Source organism: Cucumis melo, chromosome 11 (genome assembly GCF_025177605.1).
Source record: "Cucumis melo cultivar AY chromosome 11, USDA_Cmelo_AY_1.0, whole genome shotgun sequence".
Classification (NCBI taxonomy): domain Eukaryota; kingdom Viridiplantae; phylum Streptophyta; class Magnoliopsida; order Cucurbitales; family Cucurbitaceae; genus Cucumis; species Cucumis melo.
In genome coordinates, this window is record NC_066867.1 from 27,453,942 (window position 1) to 27,469,599 (window position 15,658).

General features: G+C 30.5%; 1 protein-coding gene across 2 annotated transcripts; it reads right to left on the reverse strand.

The window, feature by feature from the left end:
• Nucleotides 1–296: 296 nt before the first annotated feature.
• On the reverse strand, nucleotides 297–3,713 carry LOC103501911 (arogenate dehydratase/prephenate dehydratase 2, chloroplastic). Of its 2 annotated transcripts, none has more exons than XM_017047605.2 (12): nucleotides 3,368–3,713; nucleotides 3,201–3,262; nucleotides 3,009–3,101; nucleotides 2,315–2,515; nucleotides 2,152–2,232; nucleotides 1,779–1,874; nucleotides 1,616–1,693; nucleotides 1,407–1,496; nucleotides 1,248–1,315; nucleotides 1,044–1,125; nucleotides 873–957; nucleotides 297–590 (listed from the first exon to the last, which is right to left on the reverse strand). In XM_017047605.2, exons 1-11 carry the CDS (start codon nucleotides 3,618–3,620, stop codon nucleotides 898–900), a joined length of 1,164 nt encoding a protein of 387 aa, XP_016903094.2. In that variant the 5' UTR covers nucleotides 3,621–3,713; the 3' UTR covers nucleotides 297–590; nucleotides 873–897. The 2 variants fall into 2 exon arrangements, with proteins under 2 accessions (XP_016903094.2, XP_008463896.2); XM_008465674.3 differs by having other exon boundaries at nucleotides 297–623.
• Nucleotides 3,714–15,658: the final 11,945 nt, after the last annotated feature.

The window sequence follows — 15,658 nt, forward strand, 5'->3', positions numbered from 1 at the left end:
ATTGATATACGGCTCCACCTCTCTTGCACTACTAAAAAAACAAACTCAAGCTAGCTTATAATTAATGACTACACAACTCTAACAAACTGATCAAATAATTAGGACCATGACAAGACTACATATAATTCCGGACATATCCCTATGCAATCTGATCCCTCAAGTCAAGCATTAGCCTCCAAATCACAGTTAGTTGGGCAAACAAAGAACCAAACCCCACCCAACCCGAGATCTAATCCGATCTCATTCTACTAAAACAAAGAAAATTACATGGTTCAATAGAAAATGAACAAAAAAAATTGAAACACAACATATGTGAGTTGCACTAATTAACAAAAGATTTGCAAACCAAAATTGACTACAAAACTGACATCCAAACTCTAGACAAAATGGTATAATAGAGTGAATGAATAATTAATTTGCAGAAGTAAACTGAACTAAACCTGTGAATGAACAACAAAGTCAAATCTACTGGTTTTATGGGATATCGAGCTGAATCTTCATGTGAAAAGAGATACACCCATAGAGCCACAAGCTTAATCTTAAAGCCAACCGACGATCCCTCTTCAAAGTTGAGAACTGAGGAAGACGATCTACACTAGCCACTAGGTTAGTGCTGAATTTCCCTAAAAGAATCAGCTCAAAGCGGTAAAAAAATAGCGACATAATATAAAAGTAGTCACAAAATTAGATTAATTTACTCATACTTATACATCTTTCAAGCTTCAACCATATAAATAATAGAATCAAAACTCAAAAATGGCCGTAAATAAGTTAATTTGAATGGTAGAGGAGATTTAAATCAATATAGCTAGGACTAGTTTTGCGAGATACAAGCACAATCCATAAATTAGAAACAAAGAAATAGGAGATACCAAGTCTTCTGGAGGCTGTAACTTCTCATGGCATACTAGTGTCCATTGGATAGCTTCCTAGCACTCTCAAAAATGTGGCGAACTCCTGTTAAGCCAATTTATCATTTCCTATCACGCATCAGTATGAAAATTTATTCCCTGAATATTGTTTAGAAGATCTGAGCTAACTACCTTTAAATGCCTGAGAGCGTTTTGTGCATTTTGATCAGCCATTGATGCTTCAAAATCCACATAGAAAAGATAGTCGAAGTATCTGGTATAGAAAAAAGAAAACATCAGGAGAGGGAAAGGGAAAAGAAAAGGAGGGAACTTTCAAACCACTGGCAAGAAAAAAGCTGTAAAAGTAATATGAAGCAAAGGCTGCAGCGGATGTACTTTGAAGATCCATATCCATTATCATCAGATGATCGTAAGGGTTGGTTACGCAAGGGTCGACTTTCAATCTGTTTGAGAAAACAAGTGGTTCTTAGCTCTTGACCTTTATGATAGGTGCCTTGAGAAGGGCCCTCATGGTCATTGGGCAAAAATAAATACCTTTGTTAGGTTGATTTGGCGAAGAGCAAAAACTGCAAGTGCCTTGAAGAGAATTCCCGGACCCTCCTCTAGTGAGAAAACTATACTTGTCTGAAAAGGAAGCGAGCATATTACATACAACAATGTACTTATTCTAAGCACCATATACATGAATGCAAAGAATTAGAAGGGAAGAGACTCTTTTCCTCCTAAAAATACGAAAGGCTAACCTTGAATGGCCTATCAATGCCTGGAATTATGGGTTCTCTCGCTAGCATTAGAAATCGAGTTACATTGTCAGAGTCATCCTAATAGAAGAAAAGAAAATTGGTAATCGGTGCAGCATTAGAATGTATGGGCTAGTAAATCATAATTAAATGCTTAAGTAAACACCTGAATATCTTCAGCAAGTATATTCAAGCCATATATGGACGCAGCCACCGAGCTAGCAACAGCTCCTGCATCTTTCAATTTGTGAAAAGCAACATGCTGCACAATATCAAAAGTCTCATCAACTATCATTCTGAACCAGCAATCAAAATGATGAAAATTTGGATGATACGAATATATAATCATCAATCATCAAAACTTCATATAAGCATTGCTGATAAATAAGCATCAACAAAAATCTGATTTGCCTTCTCAGAATCACTATCGAGCCATTATAATAATAAAAAATGACAAGTTTTCCTGTAGAATAGACCAAAAAATGACAAAATATCATAACAGTAACGGAGCAGCAATTGAACAGCCAAAGATAAAGTACCTTTGCAGCACCAGCAGTATCGTCCACTGCTTCTCTCACCAATCCTAGCCCTGTCAATGTGTTTTCACACTGAGCAAGAGCCTGAACAAGAATCATGTTAAGCCGGAAGGGAGAGGGGGGAGGGGGATTTATATGAGTAAATTAATAAGACTGTTCTGGTTACCTGTGGATGACTGAGCACCCTTTTCAGTTCCTCGATTTGAACACCATGATTGGCAAGTAAACAATGACGAACTGCAAATTTTACCTCACCAACTATGTGCAGCCTATGTCGAAGCAGAAGATCATAGTTTCTGTGGATGCTTCCACCTAACGAGTTCTCTATTGGCAATACGGCCCTGTCTACAATCCATCGCTCAACAGCCTACAGTGAGAAGAAGGATAGGCGAATTTTTTTTATCATCATATACCTTAAATCTACACGACTAACCATTATCTGAACATGAGTTACATGTTATTCCTACTTTCTAAAATACAAAGCACAGATCAAGTGAAACAAATGAATGATCAATGTCTAGTGTGCTCTTATGATATCACAATTTAAACACCGTCTCTAATTTCAATTATCCTGAAAATAATGGATCTAAAGATTGAATGAGATTAATATTCCGATTTATCCTCCAATTCTCGGAAACTTGGGAGGTGGAGAAAGCTTTGATGATGTATTAAGCTGTTCAACAAGTATATAAAATATATATGTACCGTGATAAATAAATCAATGTAAGAAATGAAAAACACACAATTCAAAGTCAAGTGCACACGATGCGAGCATTGCAACCAATTCAAAGTCAAGGCAAACCAAAAGGCCATGTTAATGTTTCAAACGCCCAAATTCGTCTCACAGTTCGATCACTTACTTCAAAAGCAGCATCAAATTGTTCGCAAGGAACAGCCTCGCATTTCGGATATGCCTTCCCGGCGGCCGCCTCACTATATGCACCAGGAACCCCCTAAAATCGCACGAAAATTATATCATTCCAATGCAAACACAGCATTCATATCTACACCACACGAACTTCCAACAACAAGGATGCTACAGACATAGTCACCTGGTAGGCAACACGAAGACGAGATCCAGTAGAGACAGAGGATTTAGTCGATGATAGAGGCCCTGTAATACGAACAATTCAAAAAACGATTCACCAGATCGATTAAACTACGCGCTACAGTAACATCAGAAATTAAAAAACGAGAGCTAGCAACCACAGAAACGTACTCGGTAACGTATTTGGATCTTTGATTACAACTTCGAAATGAGAATCCTCCATGGCACTCTGCGTATCAACGAACCGGGAATTCTTGCCACCGCCTCCATGAAGAACAGAAAAACATCGAGAAGAACGGGAAAGGCGCTTCCAGCAATAGTGAGAATCAAGGATTAAGTAAGTCCGGCGATAAGACGGCGATGATCTGGTGCGAATATACTGGGGAGAGGGAGAAATGGAAGATCGCGAAATGGAAGTCGCCATTGCCGATGAGGAAGCCCTGCGAAGGTAGAGAGAGAAACGCGGGAGAGAGGAAAATCTGTTATCAGAAACTCAGCACATATTTTTATTTTTTTAGTACTTATCAGTGATAATATAATATAAGATAAAAAAGAAATGGAAAATTGACAAAATAAGACAACAAAAAAGAACTAGACTTGGTTGTAGTAATTTAACATAATTTAAGTTAATAATTTGGTTTGTGAACTTGATTGTACATAAACAGAAAACGTTGAATATGGAAAGACATGAAGAAATATTGAGGCTTTGTAACTATTATGATTTGAAGAATCGAGTTTTGTAAGCGTTAATTGAAGAGTGTTTGGAGTTGTTTGGAAAAGGCTTAATATGTTACTAAGTTATTGGTGTACATTTACATTCCTAAGTCATTTAACTCATTTGTATTTGAGATATATATGGTTAACTAGCAATGCATAGTTCACGGTATTTTAGTAACTTTGTTAGATTGGATTATATTTAGATAAATGAAAAAAAATGTATGAGTTTAGTTCTTTCGTTCACCAAAAATTAGTTTGTGTTGAACTTATCAAATCAAACTAAACACATTGTAAGTAGTATATCAATATGGCAATAAATATGCAATTTCAAGTATTTGCATCTCAAAAGACAAGCAAATATGACAAAGCCACCAAGAGGATGCTCACCTTAATTATGAATTTGATAGTTATTTATGTCGTCCCAGGATCTATTTATGTTTTGTACTACATCATTTTACATGGACCATTCCTTCATTAATCTCGTCTGATTACACATTACACATATCCATACCCTATCATTCACCTCACTCAGTGTAAATAGTAGAAACATTAGCTAATACTATGAATAATGAATATAGTATAGACACCACATAAAATCAAACTATGTGTTGCAATTAAAAGCATTTTTAAGTTTCCTGAGTTTAACCTTGACCTATCCAAGAAATCTCCCTTTTCGCTTACACTTGGACGAAAGAAAGAAAGGAAGACGTGTAATCTATTAACAAATCATTAGAATTAATCAATGTATAGGATAATGTTTGTACTTTTTATCGCGTGACCTTAATTTAGTCATCTAGCTTAAGTCGCATAAACAGATCCATAACTCCATATTTATGATAGCATGATTCTAAGTGAGCATATAAACAAACAAGCAATTAGAGAAGTGGTTAAGGTACATGGTTCAATTTTTGAATTCTTAATAAAGTTTGATAGCTTGGTGTGCCTGAGTTAAGCTTGAGCATGCTGCATGTGTGGTGCCTAAATTATTATGATAGAGAATATTTCACAAGTTACTTTACCTTTTATATTGTATGCTGGTTGGTGGCTTTTTTTCTTTTTTTTACCTTTTATATTGTACGTGGTTGGTGGCTTTTTTTCTTTTTTCTTTTTTCTTTTTTTTTTTTTTTACATTTATAATAATTTATTTCATGTACTTTTCAAATTTCTAACCGTTTTTTATTTTAAATTTTAGCATACAATATAGCTTTCATACACTAAAAATTGAAACAATGTGGTTCCAACAATGTAGACGAATTGATTAATTAAGAATCGAACATATTTATCACACAAACTAGATCATTCTTTTGATGAGATTTTTTATAACAATAAAACTGTCACGTGATTTAAAGTATATTCATTATTCATCAGATGATCGTAAGGGGTGGTTCTTATCATTTTTAATGTCAAAACACAAATGACATTGGCATGTTATTTCTCAAATTAACGACAAATAATTGGTTTTGAGAATAATTAAAAGTTGATATGTGTCCCAAATTATGATTAAAAATGCAAATAAGCAAATCATGATGATGTTACATGTTTTCATCGTGATTATTGGATTGAGTAAATTATTTTTGTTTAATTTAGTATTAATATTTAGATTAAAGTTTATTCGAGAAAAAAAAGTTTTCAATTAGAATAGCCTAAATTACTATACGATATTATACAATAGACTATTCTTTCTAATATATTTTTATAAAAATCCTAAATGGGCTAACATTTTTCACAAAAGAATGGGTCACTTTACCTTATTACCCAAATTTCATTAATCTTGAACAATATCTTCTTTAAATATCAACAACCATATTTATTATATCAATCGTAACTTTCTTAATTATTACTTATATATTTGTATTTATTAATGTAATATTTATTACCTTTTGAATGATTTAAATATGATATATAGTATCTTATATGGTAATAATATTTTTAATTATCCTACAAAATAAATATTTTCAATTTCATGCCCAACCAAAAGTTATTTTCTCACGATCATTAATTCCGGCGCCAGCATTCTTCTCCAATTTATATTACAAAAAAAAAAATTTGTCCTTTCTTCTTCCTTCCGATTTGCTTCTTGTGATACGGTTAGTCTTTTTTTATATATATATTATTTATTTTTCCGTTTCATAGCATATATATGTTTTTTTCCTTCAAAAATTTGTTCTTTCTTCTTCTGTTTTGTAGCATATATTTCGGTAATGTTCCTCCTATTTTGATTTTTTACACATATGCTTCTGAATAATACATTTATGTTTTGTGATTTGTTACATATATTATTGCATATATTCAATAATACATACACAGATCTTTTCTCATGTTCTGTAATTTTTCTTACTCAATTTATATATTATTGCATATTCAATAATTATGTCGTGTTTCGATCATCTTATTCATATTTTTGTTAAATAAAATTTTGGTGAACAATATATACATTTATAGACCACTGTTTAATCTACTTCTAATTATGTGATTTATCAGATATATACATCTTATTCATATTTATGTTCTATGATTTTTTACATATATACTAATGCATATATTCAATAATACATAAATTGTAGTTGAATTTCCTTATATATTACTGCATACATAGATGATGTTATTAGTATATACATCTGTATATATATAATAATAGGTATTTAGTGACACGGATAGTTCAATTTTTTTCCCTCTATATTTCGTATCGTTTTCTTTATTTTTTTCTTGATTTGATTAGTATTTTCTTTGATTTCTTATATATATATATATTACTGCATAATACGTTTATGTTCTGTAATTTTTTACAAATATACTACTATATATTTTTAATAATACAGAAATTAAAGTTGTTATCCTCCCATCGAATGTAAAATAATGTTCAATTAGTCGACCAAAGAAAATTAGAATTCCTTCTAAAAGGAAGTTCAAAAGACGCGTTAAATGTGGTCGTTGGGAACGTATTGGTCATAACCGAAAGAGATGCAAGTTTTTCTTTTTGAATTAGTTTTTCATTCTTATTATTAGACTTTTAGTATGTTGTTTCAGAATTTTATTTAAAATATTAATATTCCAGTTTTTAATTCAATTATTTTATTTCCATTTTTTCCATAAATTTCTAGCGTATTAATCAAAGTTTCTCAATTTATTATATTTAATATACTACCCTTCATACATAATCATTATTATTTCAAAGATAACTTATTATCTTTTACATATAATATGAATATTTTAAATAAAATACACAAAGCAATTTAACAAATTGAAAACCCAACCTTCTGTTCATAAAATATACCATGTATTATTTCATATATACTATTCATAAATCAATTTTAACATATCCTTCCTATTCAACCATTTTTTCGTTGACTGGGATGAATACGTTACATTGGATTTAATATCGTATATATGTAATAATATTATGAATATGACGGATATTATATATTAGAATTTGATATATATTAAAATGGAAAATGTGATAAAGTGTTTTTGTGAAGTATATTTGCAATAATATTACGTATATAATAGTGCAATGCAAAATTTCTAACTATAAAACTAAGGAAAATAATATAAACATCATTGGTAGATATGGAATATTCAGAAAATTAGAGGATAATTAAAGAATGGAATTCGAAAGTATAACAGAAAATTATCGTATATATGTAATAATATTATGTATAAAACAGATATTAAACATTAGAATTGAAAGTAAAAAACACAATAAATAACAAATCCTTCTTAATACATTCTATAGGACATAGGTAAAGGTATATATTAATATTGTTCATATCAATAAAACTGCCTAACTTGGATCTAAGGCTAGTGTACAGTTCTTTATAGCACATATGTTTATTAACTGTTATTTCATATACATTAAAACTAACGTAATTGTTCGATTCATTAAAAAAACCATCGAAGTAGACTGCAATTTTGACTATCCTGCCAAAAAGTATTAGAAATATATGTCACTAATAATTTATATTGTAATTAAGGAGAGGTATATATATAATAAATCACAGAATAAACATATAATATTCCTCGGTTACTGGATGTCAATATATATGTATTATGGTAAATAAGAAGGGGTATATATACTAAATCATAGAACATACATATCATATTTTATCGGTTATTATATGTCAATTTATATGTATTATTGTATATATGCACTAAATCACAGAACAAACATATCATATTCTTTGGCGACTGTATGTAAAATTATATGCATTATTATATATATGAAGTGATGTATATCTAAAACAAATATTCTGGAATATAAGTTTAAACGTTCTAGAAAAACTACAATGTAATGGAGTACCGAAAAATATGAGGAATTGAGGAAGACAACTAACCGAAAGTATGAGAAGAACGAAAGGACAAAATAAATTGAGAATCGGTGAAGAACAAAATTGGAATCGGTGATGGACGAACTAGAAATCGGTGAAGAAAGAAATTGGATGTATCAGAATTGGTGAAGAACGAAACTGGATGACTTCAGAAATTACCGGTGAGGAAATTGAAGAAGTTGTCGGTGGTGGATGAACAATTTAGATGAAATATTTAGTATCGGAACTAATTAAGATCTATTTTGAAAACAACTTCCATATTAAAAAATATGTAATTTGATGATAAATGAAAATAAATTATATAAAGTAACGTTTTCTCCTTAATAATTAATATTTTACATTAATTAATATAATAATTAAGGAAGTTATAAATTAGATAATAATGATCGATATAATATAAATAAGGAAATATATACTATTTAATTTCGAAATATCAATGTTAATGATAAGGTTAAAATTGTCATAAAATATAAGAAATCCTAATCAAGAAAAAAAATTATTTTAGGATATTTGTGAAATATTCTAGTCGAACTAGGTCTTTTCTCTAACTATTTAGTTGATTATAAAATTTCGTTCAGAATTATATATTTCAGTGTCAATATAGAATGTTTAGAATATGTAGGTATTACCGTAAGACATCCTATATTTGGTTATGAAGATCGTTGAATATTTTGATGATTGTTTACGTTGATTTAAGAATTTATATTTCAGTATGAATATCGTTTTTGCTTTTTGTTGTTTGTAAGAATTTAAAAGTTTTTTTTTTTCGTTTTGAACTTTAAGAATCACTGTAAGAATTGTGTATTTCATTATGAAGATCGACAGTTTGAAGTTTTTCACTATAATTTTCATTGAATTACTTGATCGTTTACCTCTATCAACATCATCATTTACCAATATACAGACGATCGTTTTGTTATATAAACACGATCGTTCATCTTTATGAACACGAAAAATTTCAATATTTTGTATGATCAGCGTTTTTAAACAATTGTGTATCTAAGTTAATACAATGGTTTAAACGACCGGCGTCTTTAAATGATTGTTTAGTTTATTCTATACGATGATTTAATTTATTTTATACGATCGTCTATTGTTGTTAAACGATCATTTAGTATTTATTAACTTTTTTGCACGATTGTTTATTTATTTTTTGCATTGTGTTTATTTTATTGTTTAGTACATTTTATTCTCTTATTCTGTGATATATATCTATCTAATAATTCTTCCTTTCACCATTAAATATTTGATTATATTTTTTTTCAGATTAGAATGTCTATTCCTATTATTGCTTTTTATAGAGGTCAATGATTGCAATGTTTACGAGAATTACTCAGTGTCCGAAATTTTGGTAGATATGCGAGTCAACTTTAATTCTTTGGTTGCTTTGACATGTGAACAACTTAAATTGGATGAATCAGTAAAATTATCTGTTTTGCTTGATTTTGGTAAAACCAATGTTCAAACTGTGGTGCCAATAAAGAAAGACAATAATGCTACATGGTATTTAGCTTTTGCTAAAGATGCAACTAGTAGACTTCCATTAGTTGTCCATGTAAGTGTTAATTGTTTGGGAATATCTTATTCATCTAGTAGTGTACGGAATAATGTTGATATGTCACTGAATATAGGTTCTTCTTCTTCTGTTTCAAATGATGAAGTTATAAGAGACATCTCTTATTATTTTGATTTCAAGGAAAAATGTTTATTTGAAAGTAAAGAAGTGCTTTCAAAGTGTTTTTGTATAATAGCAGCGAAGACCAACTTTCAATTTAGGACTACAATATCAAATTTGAGATCTCTTAAATTTAGATGTCTGCAAGAAGGTTGCAAATGGTATGTAAGGGCATCTCGTTATAAGAAGAGTGGTTTGTGGATGCTATGAAAATACACTTCTGACCATGATTGTTCATTGAGTACCGCCCAAAGTTCTCACATGCAAGCTTCTTCAACAGTAATTGGCAATTGTTTGATAGATGATTTTAGATTCATGTCTACTGATCGTTCCATTCTTAAAGAGATTGTGCATGAGGCTCATACAAATCTTGGAGTTAATATAAGTAGAAAGTTTGGAGGGCTAAAGAACATATGGTAAAGATATTACATGGTGACACAGTTGATCGTATGCATTGATTTCAAGATTCTTTGATAAATTGGTTGAATCTAACCCAAGTATGATCAGTTTTGTATATCAAATTTAAATTCATTTACAGATAGATGTGGATAGACTAATATCACAGTCCATCTAGATAGACCAATATTAGCATCTTTCATATTCTTTCTGTTTTTTATTGTTTGTGCTGATAGAAATGTGTTTGTAATTATTCTAGGTATATGCACTACTTTAGAAATGGATGATAGTGGTCATTTCAAGTTTTGCTTTATGGATTTTGGTGCATCAATTGAGGGGTGGAAATATTGTAGACCTATTATTTATGTTGAAGTGTAAGTTTGGTGGAATCCTATTAACAACCTCATCACAAGATGGTAACAATCAAATATTCCCTCTTGCTTTTGTCATTGTAGATTCTGAAAATGATGTATCATAGACATGATTTATTGAGAAGATACAAGCTAGTTTTTCAGAGCAGACTAATTTAGTCATTGGAGAGTTGTAGATTCTGTCATAAAAATATTACCTCCAGTATTTAAACGGCAAGTTGGAAGACCAAGAAAACAAAGAATTCCATCTATTGGCAAATTTAGTAGTTCAACCAGATGTTCCAATTGTAATCGTAAAGGATATAATAGTAGGACTTGTAAGCAAGGTTTGAACAACTAATGAAAATGTGTAATCTCTTTCTTTGATTATTATGTATACACGTTTGATATTAAACTTGATAGAGATTTAATATCGTTTAGACATTAGTGTGGTACATATAAACGATCGCTTAATATTCTTTACATGTATTAAGAAAATCGTTTAGACTTTACTAAATGATCGTGTGATTTGCATCCTCTGATCATTTATGCTTGATACTTGTACGTTTATATATAGTTTAGGAAAACGGTTTGACTTAAGTACGTGGTCGTCTATGATGTCTTACATGATCGTTTAGATTAATTGAAAAATTTACGATCGTTTAGACATTAATGTGGTATATATAAACAATCGTTTAAAGATATATGCATGATCTTTTACATTTCTCTACATGAATGTTTTTATACCTTTATACAATTATTTTCTGATATCTATCTAAACGAATACAAACATTCAGTCAAAAGTTGATTAAAATTTAAAAGTAAAAATTATACATGTACATGAACCAAATAGACATTTTATTTAACAATAGAATTTATTTGCCTAAAGTTCTATTGCATACTGTTGTCTAAACAGTTTCATGTTATCCATAGTTAGATAATCACGATCTGCATTTGTTACAAGGCATTCAATAAATTTGGCAAAAAAAATCCCACAATCTAATGAAAGGCCTTTTTGTAATGTGGTATTCTATCTTACTATTGGCCAAGGGCTATATGTGAAATGTTTTGAATGCGCATGTATTCCAATTGAAATTGCCAGTGAGGGGATGCATCGTGCAACTATTTCAATAGCTGCATCAAAAAGTTTTTTCAACATATTTTTGCATTGAGTCAAACACATAGATCTTGCATTTCTTCATATCAGCTGCAATAGCCAACCAGTGTTCTTTTATATTGATGCAACCAATTATGTAGTTGACATCTTCCCATTCTTCTTTATCTTGGATATCACCAACAGCTGAATTAAAATAGTAATCTAAATCGGTTATGTCCATAGTGCTAAGTGTGTCGTTGTGTCTGTCTATTTAACTTCCTTATTGTCTGCTGTCAGCACATGATTATTAAAAAGTTGTTGCCTAACTATGCAGTGTTCTTTATTGATTTCAGTCTTGAAGAACAAATAGAGAAATTTAGTCAAAATATAATTATGCAGTTTAACTTCTATACAAAAAAAAATTAAAGAATAACAACTTACCATAAATGACGAATCTAGTACTCTAAAAGTATATTTGCAAAGATGCTTGATATGCAACATTTTTTTCTGCAAGTGGTACAATAACAAATCCATGTTCTACAAAAAAAAAATCAAACGATCGTTAAGTGAATAGAAGCGATAGTTTATCAAAATTCAAGTCGTCGTTTAGGAAATACAAATTATTGTTTACAACATTCTTTTCCTTACTAAGCGATCGTGTATTATATATAAACGATCGTTTAGTTTGATAAAGTATATTGTACTCGATCATGTAGTTTTATATATAAAATAAAATTTAGAAAGAGTACTTACGTCTCCTAGTATCCATGTGTTTTCTTCAAACTTTTTGAAAAAAATCATTCTTTCTGGTTGTGAACACTATTATCCTCTCTTCATTAGTTGTTTTTCTAGATCTCTTCCAAGATAAGTATGTCTTCCACAATTTTGGATTCACTGGCCACACGAGATCATAACTATTTACATCTCGCAATTTGACATCTAGGATAGGTATTGTAGGTTGTAATATAACCTCAGTACATGTTGTGGGTGGATTAACTTGTTGATCAGACACTTTTTTATCTGCTATTTTACATAACTTCCTTCTTTTTATTGGTTTTTATTGTTCATTCATTTTCTATAATGCACAATGTTAAATAAGAAAAAAAAACAATAATAATTGATGCAAAGTACTTCAGAGTTCTTATATATACATACCAATATAGATTCTAAATCAATTGTAGAACTTTGTTTCTCAGTTACTGGTTCATTTTCAACTGAAGTAACTGATTCATCATTATTGGGATTATGCCCTAGTTTATATATATGTTTATTGTACTTATATATATATTTTTCTCTCATTATAAAATTCTAACTTACTTGGAGTTTTAGTCCAAGTGGTAGTTTGTTGGAATTTGTGTCCTAAAACTCGTACTTTGTTATTTGATTCAATAAATTTATTATTGAATGCTATAATCTTAAAACCAATAAGTATTAAGGTCCTGAGGTTATTTTACTAAGTTTGTCAATATACTTGAACTTTATGTAGAGACATAAACATGGATTAAGTTCGAGTTAATAGCCCAAATAGTCTATAGTGTATGAATAAGGTTGGGCGCCTTATTATGGAAAAACACTATGGATGTGGCCCGCTCTGTAGTTAGTACAAATGATGTAATCCTGAATCGTTCATGTAGAGACATGGGAGTGGGGGCGTCCTTTGTAAATGGTTTGCATAAGACTGGAACCACGAAATAGTCACTTTTAGTTATAACACCGTAAACTATAAACTGACTGTTTCAATTATGATGGCCTAGGTAACTTGATCTTAATCCTAAGCTAACTATGAACTTCTGTTCATTCGGTAGTATCCTTAGATATGCATAGGTGAGGGTAGCTTAACATCGCTAGCCCAATAAGCCTCCTATTCCAGGGGTGAGATCGAGTGGATAGCTAGGGACATAGGGTGCAAGATGGAATTCGCTCCTACCCACTTCTGGGATAGTAGATAGGTCGTTCCCTTAAGGACTGAATCTAAGTCTTGAACAAGGGGCCCTACCCAAGAAGGATTCAAGTTTATAGGTTGGACCTTAAACCAATTGTTCAATAGTGGATCAGTGGGTCTTAAGAAGCAAGATGCAATCTCGCGGGTAAAATGGTATTTTAACCCAACCAAGATTACGAACAACTTGTGAAGGATCGACTTACCCATCATGGTTATATCAGGTGGACAGAAATATATCTATAGTGAGGGAAGTGCAACTAAGAGTCTTTAGTGGAATGACTCTTCAGTGGAATGACTCTTTAGTTAACGAATGTTAATTAAGCTTGGTCTAAAAGAGTTTAGCCAGTTAATCTCAAATCGTTGGAGCCCATGATCTATAGGTTCATTAGGTTCCCCTACTAGCTCATATGGATTCAACTAAGAACAATATATTGAAGTAACTCGAATTGTTCGAATTAAGAAAAAAGAGAGAAACCGACAAATATATAAGATATAAGTCGGTAGATATAAACTTTAAGCTTTATGTTAACTATGGTTTAAATAAATATGAATATAGATTCATATTTAGAAGCTTGGAAAGTTTTGAAACGGTCAAAGTTGTAAAAGTCAATTTGTTGACTTTTAACTTTGAGAAACAAAATTTTGACCGGATTTATATTCAAATATGATTTGAATTTTAGAAAAATGAATACGGATTTATACTCGGGAGGTCAAAATTAGTCAAGACGGGTAAAATAGTAAAAAGTCAAAAGTTGACTTTTTAACCAAGAAAAGTCAAAGTTTGACTTTAACTTAATTGGTCAAATGACCAAATTGTCCCTTTGACTAATTACTTAATTAAAAGTTAATGGGTAATGTGGCAGCCTATATATTGTGAAATAGAAGCCACTAATTCCATTTAGAGTTAATGGATTAATTAGGTGTTGAGATTATATGAAATAATTTGCATGCAATTTGCATGTAAATTTCATATATAAACTTCTCATTATAAAATGAGAAAGGATGATGTTTTTTTTCTGAAAAATCACCTAAACGATAAACCTCCTTCCCTCTCTAAAAATTTTACTTCAAAACCGAGTCCCACAACTTCGTTCTTGGTCCTGAGATTAGTAGGTCAACTTGGTGGTTGACCTTGCTCGTGATTTTCAGGCAAAGAAGAAGCTTTGGATTGAAGAAGAAGTTGAGAACTATAAAAAGTAAGTTCATCGTTTACTTTTTACACTCTTCGTTTAGGTCCATCGCATAACATGTTCATGTTAGTTTCTAAATTGTTTAGATGCATATAGAGTAAAGCATGATCTAAATCTTCTGCTATGCATGCCATCTTTATTATTTTCCTTTCAATCATTTTTTTGAATCTCAACTTGTTGTTTTGGTATTTCCTGTTATATATGATATTAGACAAGAAACAAACTCTTAATTAAAAGAATTACATAGTTGTTGTGTACCAATTAAGATTATATTTTTTCAGCTGAAGTAGATTGCTGCACATTTCCAATTGTTAGATTTTGTTCCTCAGTTACTTGTTCATTTTCTTTTTGTAATGCCTCAAATTAAGGTAATTTATTCTTAATTATCTTAAGTTTAATTTTTCATTAATGTTGGAATTAATTTGGGTTTTAATTGATTTAATTGTTGAAATATTTGATTTGTAGAGATTGGAATTTATTAGATATTTTGGAAAATATCTAATTATTTAAATTTGGAATTTTTGATTAAAGTTGTTTGTTTTAAGAGATTTTTATTTGGGAGAAATTTGATTAATTATATATGATTATGTAATTAATTAAATTTGAAGTTGAAATAATTATATTATGTAGATAATATAATTATGTAAGGATATTTATGTTTGGGAAAGATAAAGGTGATTTGATTGGAGAGAGAGAGAGATTTGAGTTTTAAAAGTAGATTTGATGGGTTTAAATGAAGAGAAAGAATGAGTTGTTTTATTTGGAATAAAA

Excerpts from the sequence above, each read along its gene's own strand:
- LOC103501911 (XM_017047605.2), bottom strand. The coding sequence starts at position 3,620 with ATGGCGACTTCCATTTCGCGATCTTCCATTTCTCCCTCTCCCCAGTAT. Across the intron at positions 2,233-2,314 it reads GGGTGCTCAGTCATCCACAG|GCTCTTGCTCAGTGTGAAAA; the intron begins GTAACCAGAACA and ends ATTCTTGTTCAG. Across the intron at positions 1,126-1,247 it reads AATGGATATGGATCTTCAAA|ATACTTCGACTATCTTTTCT; the intron begins GTACATCCGCTG and ends TTTCTATACCAG.